Source organism: Thunnus maccoyii, chromosome 23 (assembly GCF_910596095.1).
Source record: "Thunnus maccoyii chromosome 23, fThuMac1.1, whole genome shotgun sequence".
Classification (NCBI taxonomy): Eukaryota; Metazoa; Chordata; class Actinopteri; order Scombriformes; family Scombridae; genus Thunnus; species Thunnus maccoyii.
In genome coordinates this window covers 14,831,483-14,843,960 of record NC_056555.1, presented here as the reverse complement: position 1 = coordinate 14,843,960, position 12,478 = coordinate 14,831,483, and the positions used below count along the sequence as shown (strand labels likewise).

At 41.3% G+C, this 12,478-nt stretch overlaps 1 protein-coding gene across 2 annotated transcripts in view; it reads left to right on the top strand.

Annotated features, from left to right (window-relative positions):
* Nucleotides 1–12,478, top strand: part of atp2b1a (ATPase plasma membrane Ca2+ transporting 1a) — a 42,231-nt gene that overhangs the window by 24,170 nt on the left and 5,583 nt on the right. For both annotated transcript variants that reach the window (XM_042402807.1, XM_042402808.1), the window contains 17 exons: nucleotides 75–332; nucleotides 461–586; nucleotides 2,341–2,496; nucleotides 3,001–3,039; nucleotides 5,174–5,329; nucleotides 5,595–5,809; nucleotides 6,170–6,412; nucleotides 6,509–6,750; nucleotides 7,338–7,575; nucleotides 7,863–8,042; nucleotides 8,128–8,215; nucleotides 8,342–8,448; nucleotides 8,712–8,903; nucleotides 9,783–9,996; nucleotides 10,096–10,307; nucleotides 10,681–10,788; nucleotides 11,667–11,855. In XM_042402807.1, the coding sequence (XP_042258741.1) occupies nucleotides 75–332; nucleotides 461–586; nucleotides 2,341–2,496; nucleotides 3,001–3,039; nucleotides 5,174–5,329; nucleotides 5,595–5,809; nucleotides 6,170–6,412; nucleotides 6,509–6,750; nucleotides 7,338–7,575; nucleotides 7,863–8,042; nucleotides 8,128–8,215; nucleotides 8,342–8,448; nucleotides 8,712–8,903; nucleotides 9,783–9,996; nucleotides 10,096–10,307; nucleotides 10,681–10,788; nucleotides 11,667–11,855 (2,963 nt within the window). The remainder of the gene's footprint in view (nucleotides 1–74; nucleotides 333–460; nucleotides 587–2,340; nucleotides 2,497–3,000; nucleotides 3,040–5,173; nucleotides 5,330–5,594; nucleotides 5,810–6,169; nucleotides 6,413–6,508; nucleotides 6,751–7,337; nucleotides 7,576–7,862; nucleotides 8,043–8,127; nucleotides 8,216–8,341; nucleotides 8,449–8,711; nucleotides 8,904–9,782; nucleotides 9,997–10,095; nucleotides 10,308–10,680; nucleotides 10,789–11,666; nucleotides 11,856–12,478) is intronic.

The following is a 12,478-nucleotide window of genomic DNA, read 5'->3' as shown; positions in this document are numbered from 1 at the left end:
ATTTGCATTGCTGTGTTGGGATGATGAGGTGATGATGTGGTTGTTGTTACTAATTTGCTCCTGTCCATCCGCAGACTGTGGAAAGGCTGCTGGCGGTGCGGAGGATGAAAATGAGGCAGAAGCAGGTTGGATCGAGGGTGCCGCTATTCTTTTGTCGGTTATCTGCGTGGTATTGGTGACAGCATTCAATGACTGGAGTAAAGAGAAGCAGTTTAGGGGCCTCCAGAGCCGTATCGAGCAGGAACAGAAATTTACTGTTGTCCGTGGAGGACAAGTTATCCAAATTCCTGTGGCTGAGATCGTGGTTGGAGACATTGCACAAATAAAATATGGTAAGAGGATATTTTCAGTTCTTAGGATGAATATAATCTCATTCAAGACTCATTCAAAAATGATAACACAATTCTAATTTTGTCAACTTTTGTTCCTCCAAATTGAAGGTTTTTTCTGTGTGTTTTAGGTGACCTTTTGCCTGCTGATGGAATCCTCATCCAAGGTAATGATCTGAAGATAGATGAGAGCTCACTCACGGGGGAGTCGGACCATGTCAAGAAAACACAAGAAAAAGATCCTATGCTGTTATCAGGTAACATGAAGCCTTAAATTTAAGTTTTTAATAGTCCTGGTTGTTGCTGGTTGTTACCAAAAAGACAATATAGGTTGTGTTTTTTGAAAAATGATTTGATTGAGCGCATAACTTTGACTGTTAGTGTTTAGAAATGATCTATAAAACTAATTAATCTGTGTTAATTTAAATTATACAACGCACATAATCTTCAAAGTCTCTCTTTGTGTGAGTTCAGTGTTTATTCAAATTAAATAACATATATAGCATTACATATGGCCTTTGCGCAATTTCATCAAGATGACTTTTTATTTGGTCATGTGCACAAGGAGGTCAACTGTACTAATCTTGGTCTTAATCAAGACTTAATCAGTTCACAATGCCATGAGTCATCCAGCGAGTGAGAAACATCCCAAATGCTCCCTAACACAAACATACTTTTAATCGGTAAGGCAGACTCCAAACAATTATGGATGTGCTTATGATATGACATCATCAGCTTGTCACACAGGTGCTTTATTGTTGCCGGAAAGTCACTGTTTCAGTGCTTGAACTGTAATACCGGGACTGTCCCGGTTTAGTGACTTCACAAGATAACAGACAGCTTGTAGACCAACATGTCATCCTGCATTCATTAGCTTCAGAACTATGTTAAGTGTTTCATTTACATCAACAATCTTTATAAAATATGAAACAAGGGGTTTACTTAAAAAGCTATAAGCAGTTGAAACCAGTGATTGATTTTTTTTTAAGAATTTATCAGCAATCAATATATTACATCACTCCTTTCCTGATGATAACTTGGCTATGCTTTTAAAGAAGACTCTCTCATTTCTACGGCTTTCAAGACTAACTAGAAATATTTAACTTGCATAGTTTTATTTCTACTGTGTAGCAAGTCCATTCCGTGTGCACAAACCAAGCTGATTTCTCTGCTCAGTTCCTTTGAAGAAATAGTCAGTTCTGCAGAAACACCTTTTCATCTGGCTCTCTGCCGGCACACCTCCGAGAGAGAGAGGAGTGTACTGTACTGTACTGTGTGTGTCTGTGTGTGTACGTACACACTGCTCCACCACTGCTTTTTGATTTCCCTTAGCTCAGGCTGAATCCCTTCTGCCATCGCTCTCACGAATGAAAGGAAAACATCTTCTAATTAACGGAGACATGAGAGAACCTCTAAATGCTTCTCTCTCTTACTCTTTTATCTTGTCTTTTCTTGTGTTATTGGCTTTTTCTGCGTTATTTTCTTGTGTCCTGAGAGGAATAGAGAGCCAGAGATATTAAACTCTGGTGAAAACCCTGTTGTAGCCTCCCTCTCAGATTTCCATTAATTCACTGAGATTGTCAATTGGCTTTTGATTAAAGGCTGTTGATTAAAGGTTTGTAGGATATTTGCATCAGTGACTGTGTTTCTTTGTCTTTCTACTTGCTAGCGCGGCATTCTTTTGTATTTATCGCCTGCATTTGAAAACCTGCATTTATTTTCTCCATCTTGTGTGTAGCTTAACATCCCACTTGAAAGTCTGGCTAAACCACCCTCTCAGTAAGCAAAGGAATCTAACTCAACATTCAGACTGAACCAAAATAAAAAAGCAAGTCAGAGCAACAAATAAGTGAAATGTTAATTTGGTCAAGCTAAAAGCTAACACAAACGTATAAACAGAGACATGGTATAAGTAATGTCGGAAACAAAGTGAAACATGGCACATTAGTCAGATATTGTACTTACACTTTCCTCACTTACTGACTGTGTTATTTTCCTCGTGTGACCAAAGGCACCCATGTGATGGAGGGCTCAGGGAAAATGGTGGTCACTGCTGTCGGTGTCAATTCTCAAACTGGAATTATCTTCACTTTACTTGGGGGTGGCGAGGATGAAGACGATGACGAAGAGAAAAAGGAAAAGGAGGAGAAGAAGAAACAGAGAAAAAGTTGGTATCCCCTGGCTTTTTTTTACCTTGCTATTTCAATTTGTTTTGATGTGTCTACACCAAAGGTGGACATTTCCATTAACTACCACCAATTTTGCATGTTGTTGATACATCCTCTCCCACTGAGACCTTTTTCTTTATGTTGGAAGCAAAAAGGGATCGAGCCTGTGTAGAAAAGTGTAGTTTGCAATAGAGTTTGAATACTTGTACATTTGAAGTACAGCAGCAAATTCTAAGTTCAGGGTTTCTTTAAATTCTCTTTCTTTATATTTCAAAGGACAGTCCTGTGTTAACTGAACATTTATCATATTGCTGCACTGCTTTATTGCCCTTCTTTGCCTTTCAATCCTGCTAATTTTGTGCTTTTTTTCTGCCTTTATTAACTCAAAGAGAATGTATATAATTTGAGAATATTATACATAAAGAGGGGTATGTAGTAGTACAGATACAGGCACTCCAGTTATTTCCTTACAGCTGCTAACTCCGTGGTATCTTTTTCCACAGACAAAAAGCAGGATGGATCAGTGGAAAATCGTAAGAAAGGTAAGTTGCTAGCACGCACACACACACACACGCACGCACACACACACAAACACACACAAGCATGTATCATTGCCTTACAGCTTGGCGCCTGCCTTTATGTATTAGCCTTTGGTTTTATCAGTGTCCCTCCCCATTTAGCAGCACTGGGAGTAGGTTAAAGCCTCAATCTGTTAATAATTGGCTACAGTGGTTTAATGCAAGTAATGAGGAGTTGCATATTTTGGCATGACCCCGTGTCAGTGTATACTTAGTACTGGCTGTTCTTGCATACCCATTGTACAGTCTGGCCCTCCCTTCTGTCTCTCTCCTCCTTTCTCGTCCTTCCCTGGCACATTGCGCTTTGAGCAGCAGGTGCTACTGAATCCAGTTATAGCGATTAGTGATGAGGAGATTAAAGCCATGCAACAATTCTGGGGCCAGAACATCTGCTTTCCCACCCATCTCTCTCTCTCCGACTCTCCCTCAGGCCCCCACTATTTGATTTCTATTGATGTCCCAATCTGAACTATTCAGAGTCATACTGTAAGACTTGCAGTGGTGTAATTTCAGGCTGACAACAATGATAATGAGGCTGTTTAGCGGTATCTTAGCCAGCTAGCCAGCCTTGCAGTCCTGCTGGGACACTATGATCAGCAGTGCTTGGGTCTGTAACCACCACCCTGGCGCTAGTCCCTGGTGCACAGATTCCCTCTGCCTGCCAGGAATCAACAGTAATCCTTTAGACTGAGATTACACAGGCCATGTAAGTGCAGAACAAGCCACAGTCCACAGCAGCTGCAGTAGCCCAGTGTTAATGCCCCTCCTCTCCCTGCTACACGCATCCACACACAATACCATGTTACAATCCATACCATAGTAATAAAGCTTTTGCATTGACCCGATGGACAAGGGTTGCTTATGCTTATAAAAGCAAGTCTGCAGAAATGACACAAGACACACACTCAGTAATGATATCAACACAAGTTAAGAGAGATGGGAAAGATGTGTCAATTGTCCTGCAGCAGCAGCAGCAACAACAGCAGCAGCAGCAGCAGCAGCCTCAGTGGCCGTCAGAGCTAATGATTTTATCGTGGTGAGTGACACGACAGAGACCAGCCCCTGCTGGCCTGCCGGCTGCCTTTCCTCCCTCTTTTGCCATTAGAGGCTTTACGTCTCCAAGGTTACCTGGTTAGATGTGGGTTTGGGATTCCCGTCAATTCTGCAAGCAAGGGAGGGAGGTCCTGAGGGATGTTGAGGAACAGATGACGGAGATTTATGGGAATTCAACTGGCAACTGCTGTGGCTGCTGTCCAAAGATGATGTGATTCCACAGATCCCAGTGCTACCAGCTGGCTAACCTGTTCTTTAAATCTCCTAGGTGGGAGTATGGTAATTACACCTCCAAATCTGTCATCTAATTACTGTGCAGTCAGATCACTGCAAACATAATTACAGTGACATTTCCCAAGTTCCATGGATTAAAAGGGGAGCAAAAAAAAAATCATGTTAAAATTTTTGAGTGATGACATCTCATGTCCTCTCGGAAGTCACTTTTCATAAATCAGTTATGTTCAAATGTAGTGCTTCACTCTCTTATGTTGACAGATTCCCATAATCCAGAATTTTTCTCACAGGGTTCTGCAGCAACTTGCTGTGACTTCTTATGTCAGATAATTAAATATCTGGAAATAAAATCTAGTTCAAAATTGTGGATCCTCTCGTTCTAGTTATCAAAACCTACATGGGAAATCTAGAAAAAACTTATTTTCTGAATATTTAAGCTGAAATTGCTCCAGTAAAATACAGATTATTGTTGTTACTGGAGTTAATTCATTCACTGGTGTGGCAGCAAAAGGTTGAGAAGACAGTTTCATTTCAGGTCTTGCAAATATAAGCAAATAGGCTGATCTAAATGTTATGTGGTGCCAGACTATAGAATAAGAGCTTCTTTGTTCTTTGGCTTATGCTGATTTGTTACAACTGCTAAACTGGTTTGATCAGAAAGTGTGATTTCTGGAATCAATATAATGTTGTTTTCTATAAATATCAAATTGTGTACATTATATTTGTGTACACCACCTGATACCAGTAAAATGTAAGTACTTTAAATGGCAGGTCACTGCATTCAACAACTTTTTCTTGCTCTTTGCTGTAGCTAAAGCACAGGACGGTGCTGCAATGGAAATGCAGCCTCTGAACAGTGATGAGGGAGCTGATGCAGAGGAGAAGAAGAAGGCCAACCTGCCAAAGAAAGAGAAATCTGTTCTCCAGGGCAAACTTACCAAACTAGCTGTACAGATTGGCAAAGCAGGTGAGTCAAACAAAAACATTTGATTCTGGCACAGCTGAATGCTACAGATTGTACTACATACTAACTTCATGGGTCTATACTCTTTTATCCCTTCATCCACTGTCTCCTTCATTCTCTATATCTCCAATTTCCTGTAAAGAATTAATCCCATTAGAAATAACATATTGGTAAATAATATCTACAGGGTTTTTTTTTCTCCAGTGTGACAAATCACATTTATGATTGATTACCAACCTCTTTCTTCCAAATCTCTCATTCCCTCCAGGATTGGTTATGTCGGCCATCACCGTTATCATCCTCGTGGTGCTGTTTGTAGTAGACACCTTCTGGATCCAGAATTTACCCTGGATCAAGGACTGCACACCCATTTACATTCAATTCTTTGTGAAATTCTTCATCATTGGCGTCACTGTACTGGTGGTGGCAGTTCCTGAAGGCCTCCCGCTTGCTGTAACAATCTCCCTGGCATACTCTGTTAAGGTAAAGTCTCCTAGCCAAGTGACCTGTGCCCAGTGCTGACCAGCTTACATTTCAGCCTATTAAAACTAGCAGGCCAGGCTGTTAAGACAAGGAGACTTGGCTAACTGATACCCTAAAGCCAAGCTATGATCCCCTTTGCTGGAGTTGTTAGCCAACAGAAGGCTTTATCCAATCAAAACGCTATTAATTTCAATCTTAGTGTAGCCTTTGTACATATTTCTTTGTTCTAATTTCTGTTTTGTACAAGCTGGAGTTATGTTAAACTCAGAAAATGTATGGTTGCACAGTTTGTAATTTCTTCTTGAATTTGCGGAGTTTAGTTTCCTTTTATCAATTTATATCTTGTTTATCTTTGTACAGAAAATGATGAAAGACAACAACCTGGTGCGTCACTTGGACGCTTGTGAGACCATGGGCAACGCTACTGCCATCTGCTCTGACAAGACTGGAACACTGACCATGAACCGCATGACTGTGGTGCAGGCATACATTGCTGAAAAACACTTCCGGAAGGTCCCTGAACCGGAGAATATCCCCTCCTCCATTTTAGACATCTTGATTCTTGGCATAGCAGTCAACTGCGCCTACACTACTAAGATCATGGTAGGTCTGAGAAAAGCACTATGGCTCTAAAATACATTTTCTATCACTTGGAATATTGTTTTTGCCATGAATTTTTCTTCACACCTCTTCCTTTAGCCTCCAGAGAAAGAAGGGGGCCTGCCTCGCCAGGTGGGTAACAAGACCGAATGTGCCTTGCTGGGCTTTACTGCTGACCTGAAGCGTGACTACCAAGCTATTCGCAACGAGATCCCCGAAGAGAAACTTTACAAGGTCTACACCTTCAACTCAGTCCGCAAGTCTATGAGCACTGTGTTGAAGTTGGCTGATGGCAGCTATCGTATGTTCAGCAAAGGGGCCTCAGAAATTCTCCTAAAAAAGTAAGAAACCTGTTTTTAATCTTTAATGTTCATTCTGTATTTTGTTTTATATATTGGACTTTATCTTTATATGTGTGTCTCTCTTGGAATTTTATACTATTCTGACCAAATAGACGACAAATTATTCTAATCAGTGAAAGGTTATTCTTTTGGGGTTTTTTTTACTTGTTACAGCTGGCCAGACTTTGCAGTAAATGATATGTGTAATGTCTTAAGCAGCTAAGAAGTTCAAGTGCGTCCCACCCAAGCCCCTTACTTTGCGACTTAAAAACAGGCACTGAGAAAATGAGCTGGTAACAACTCTGTAAGCCTCTTAACCAAGCAGGCTTCTTTTTAACCCACAGAGGGCTTAGTGTGACTTCTTACTACTGCAGCTCACCATTCAAATGCTTTGTCTTTGCCTCTGCCCCCTTACCCTGTTATGTCATCTAAATTATTTTTTTACCATTTACTTTTATGTCCCTAACTCCTTCTTCACACACATTTCTCAACTACCTTATTTCCTTTCTTCCTCCTTTGCTCCTGTACTTCTTGTCTTTTTCCCCCCTTTTCTACCCTTATTCATATATCTTCTTTTTTTCCCTCAGGTGCTATAAAATCCTGACAGCAAACGGTGAGTCGAAGGTGTTTCGGCCACGGGATCGAGATGACATGGTTAAGAAAGTGATCGAGCCTATGGCCTCAGAAGGCCTGAGGACCATCTGCCTTGCATACAGAGATTTCGCTGCCTCTGAGGGTGAGCCTGACTGGGACAACGAAAATGATATCCTCAGTGGACTGACCTGCCTCTGTGTGGTGGGCATTGAGGACCCCGTTAGACCCGAGGTTAGTGGTTGATGCACGTCAGCGTGAGGTTAAGTAATACTGTGTCAGCAGTTTTTGAACAAGAAGACTGACAGACTGACACCACTATGATGCATCGTTACTGCCAACCAGTATCGGATATTTTGTCATGTTTGAAAGAGAACTTTGCTTGCTAGAAGTACTAATGACGCTTTCACATTACAGGGATAGTATCACAAATATAGCTTAGAACAAGAACTTTGATATACCTAGTGATATGCAAAACTAAAATGCATTTCCTCATTCATTGTTTCCACTTTTTATTTCAGGTCCCAGATGCTATCAGGAAATGCCAACGTGCTGGCATCACAGTGCGGATGGTGACTGGGGACAACATCAATACAGCTCGAGCCATCGCCACCAAGTGTGGCATCCTACAGCCTGGAGACGACTTCATTTGCCTGGAGGGGAAAGAGTTCAACAGAAGGATACGCAATGAAAAAGGAGAGGTGGGCCACAGCAAAATACCGTACCTCAGATACTGTTGAAAACTTACTTTTGGGATACTATTAGTTATTTGTTTCATGTTTCTAGATTGAACAAGAACGCATTGACAAGATCTGGCCCAAACTACGAGTACTGGCTCGCTCTTCCCCCACAGACAAACACACTTTAGTCAAAGGTAATTCTTTCTTTCTGTACTTTTTTTCCCAGTGTGGGTTAAACAAATAAAAAATGTTTTGTTGTCACTAGTTTGTTGTTTTAGGCTTCAGAGGTTTCATTTTACAAACCTGTTTTACTTTCCTAGGTATTATTGACAGCACAGTGATAGAACAGAGACAAGTAGTAGCAGTGACAGGAGATGGTACAAATGATGGTCCTGCATTGAAGAAAGCTGATGTTGGCTTTGCTATGGTGAGTTTTCAGTGTTTGCTATCTTTAATTAGACTCGGATTCTAATAAATAAATCTAATAAAATATAACACAGGTCATTTAATACCTGCAACAGCCTGATCCCATCAATAATCCATTGAAATGTGGTTGTCAGCTTGGAAGAAGCCCAAACATTATTTGCTAACTGGGCCACAACAGTTAATTTTGAGCAGTAGTGGTCATGAGAATGTTAAATATGTTGTGATCAGGCGTAGACAGATCCTTGATCATCTCTTCATCTCCAGGGTATTGCCGGCACAGACGTGGCCAAGGAGGCATCTGACATCATTCTGACTGACGACAACTTTTCCAGCATAGTCAAAGCCGTCATGTGGGGACGCAACGTCTACGACAGCATCTCCAAGTTCCTTCAGTTTCAGCTAACTGTCAATGTGGTGGCTGTCATCGTAGCATTTACGGGAGCCTGCATCACACAGGTTTGGCACCAACTGAGCTTGTTTCACTTGGTTAAAAAAAAGGCAGTGGTCTCTAGTGTGAGGGTGGTAAACTTGTTAAACTGTGAAATGGGTTATTCAGTAATTCACACTTTGCCTTAACAGCACTGGAATAGTTACAGCTGGCAATGTCAGACTGAAATAGCTCAGATCAGTGAAGTTTCCAGTTCACCATAGCCTCACCATGGAGATCCAGCTGTAAAATCTGCAGGGAAACACAGAGCCTAATATAATTTTGTAAATATGCAAACATCTGTCCTACACCCTCAAATTTGCTCATCTTGAGTATTTTGTTTAAGTGGCCGATTCATTGAATTTCCTCGTGCATAAGAAATTATAAGCAATTGTGAATTTCTTTAATGATTTCTGTCTTTTGTAGTCAACATGTGGTGTGTTTTCTAGCCTAATACACAACTTTAAGAGCTATCTTTTCTATCAGATTCATATTAAACACTTAATTTATTTTCCAGCCGTAATTATCTGTGCAATTTCCACACAAATCTAGTCCTCATTTTGCTGATAGCACTTATAGAATCTGTACAGACACTGAAATGGCTGTCATTTCACTTGAAGGATTTTATCCCATCAGCCTTTAGACCTCACGTCAAAACACACAGTCGTCAGTGCTCATACTGCCTCTGCGTAAAAACTTGGACTCGAATAATTTGTTTTCCACATTCTTGTCATTTGAAATACCAGAAGATGGTCTGAATTTGTGTTATTTGAGATATTATGTGAGACAGTGATGAATCATGTCGATGGTTTATTATTTTCTATTTGTCACTCTGGTCCCCGCCTCCTCCTCCTCAACCTAATTTGCTGCCTCTCTCGCTCTCTCTCTCTCTCTCTCTTTGCCTCCAGGACTCTCCACTGAAAGCTGTGCAGATGTTATGGGTCAACCTGATCATGGACACTTTTGCTTCACTAGCCCTGGCCACAGAGCCCCCCACAGAAGCCCTGCTGCTAAGGAAGCCATATGGCCGCAACAAGCCTCTCATTTCTCGCACAATGATGAAGAACATCCTGGGCCAGGGAGTGTACCAGCTAATCATCATCTTCACGCTGCTCTTTGCCGGTAAGAAGCTAAGTGTAGTTCTCTATATATTTTTGTGTGCATTTACCGGATAAATCCCTCAGTTTATCATAACAACTTCTCTCTCCGACTGCTCTGTAGGGGAGAAATTGTTTGACATTGACAGCGGAAGGAATACACCCCTCCACGCCCCGCCTTCTGAACACTACACCATTGTCTTCAATACTTTTGTACTGATGCAGCTTTTCAACGAGATCAATGCCCGCAAGATCCATGGTGAAAGGAATGTCTTTGAAGGCATCTTCAACAACCTTATCTTCTGTAGTATTGTCTTTGGTACCTTCATTATCCAGGTAAAGTAGACTTGAGTCTTCTGTGGCTAACTTGTTAGGATTTTTTCCCTCTCAAATGCAAAATTTCTCCTCCTGCACCTGTAAAAAAAAACCCCAGTACTATAACTGTGATAATGAGGCATCTTTTCAAGGTAGTTAATGCAGTCTTTCTCAGTGGAAACTTGTGTGAAATTCCAACCCAAAAATCATACAGTGCTCTGGATTTGGAACAGTTTTATGCACTCCACAGAACAGAGTATCATATTTCCCTCACCAAATATAAGCTTGGCCAGAGTATGAATGTGCTTGGTGACTAATACATTAAAAAAATGCCCCATGAGACTTAAATTTGCTCTCTCTAATTAATTCCACCTCTCTCTTCCTGTTCCTCCAGATCGTCATAGTGCAGTTTGGCGGGAAGCCTTTCAGCTGCGTCGCTCTGACCATTGACCAGTGGCTGTGGTGCACTTTCTTAGGTTTTGGCTCTCTACTATGGGGACAGGTATGATGTGACAATACAGCTGAGCTTCACCTTTTTGTTGGCCTGTTGCAAAAATATGGCATGACACTGCCCCCCTGTGTTGGAACTGGCTCAGTGGGTATGTAATGGTAGTGAGGCAGAGTAACAGTATGTTGTAATGCAGGGAAGTGATGGACACAGATATTTAAATAAATCATGTTGTGTAGTTACACTGAACATTACAAAAAAATTTGATTAAGCTTAAATTTGTAAGTAGCCAGCTGAATTAGTTGGCCACAGTGTCAAAGAACTTTTACAATCTTATTTTTCCTGTGAACACATTTTTATCAGTGCTGAATTATATTATTAGATTTTGTTTGTTAAGTTAAAATTAATTACCTCATTGTAATTACTGACTGTGAGAGATGAAGGGGTGCAGACTCTCCACCATGAACGTTTGATATAATTCTTTCCATCTAGTTTGCTCAGGATGTCCAGACTCATCCTACAGAGCAGTGCACATAATAAGTCATATGTACTCTCATTAATTAAAAAAGATTTATTCTTCACAAGGCACAGATAAACATGGCAGCACTGAAAGGTCTGTGTGCCTGATAGAAATAAAGATTTTCAAGTAATCCTGGATTAGAGTTGCTTCAATAATTAAATGAAGGAAGTGTAAGAATCCTGCTTTTCTTCCTTCTTGTGATCTAAATCTGTCACTTCCCTGTGGAACGGGCTTGAAGATTTGGAGCAAACCAGACAACTTCAAACCGACTCACTCACACGTACCATCGGCAGCTCGTTTTCAGGATCGCTGGCTGTGATGCACCCAGAAATGTGGCAAATAAAATGTCACCTGAAGGGATATCAATACACTGTAAGTCAGTGTTGTTCATATACATCCTGATGTCTTCTAGGTAATCTCTTCGATACCCACCAGCCGCTTAAAATTCTTGAAAACGGCGGGCCATGGCACCCAGAAAGAGGAGATCCCAGATGAGGAGCTGGAGGAGCTGGAGGACATGGATGAGATTGACCACGCCGAGCGGGAGCTCCGTCGCGGCCAGATCCTCTGGTTCCGAGGCCTCAATCGCATTCAGACTCAGGTAAAAATCTACGAACCTTCCCACGTAACAACCGACACCACACCCAACACCAAGGGAATCAAAAGCCATAAACCCTTTAACTCTCTATTGCTCTTCCAGCTTAAAATCTATGTTTTGTTCTTTCTCTTGGCATTCTTATAGAATGGCTTGTGCCCTAAAACACAAAGGCCCTTTCTCTAATTGTTCTGTTCCGCTTCTGAGCTAAAGCAGGTTCCTATGCCTATTTCTGACTTGATCTGAACCTGTCTGCTAAAACACGAGTAGTTTGAAGGTACTGATGAGAAGCAAATGAACTGGATTGGATGGAGAGCACGTAGAACAGCTGAATGTTCAAAGAATATTGGCATGGCTCTAGCTGGAAGTATGGAGGGATTGTGCAGAGAAAAGAGTGAAAGTGAGGTCAGATTTTGGCGTCAGAGCTCCCTCCGATCAGTGCCTTGAAACCCAACTATCCCCTTTTTCCTCTCTCTTTTTTAACTATAATGCCTAAAATCCTATTTCCAAGTGACATTTTTTCTATGGTTACTGGTGCCTTTTCTTTATTTTTTCTCTCTTTTCTCTCTCCTCTGGCTGTGTTGTGTTTTATTTCCTCTGGGCTTTCTCCTGTCACGCTGTCTGATTCT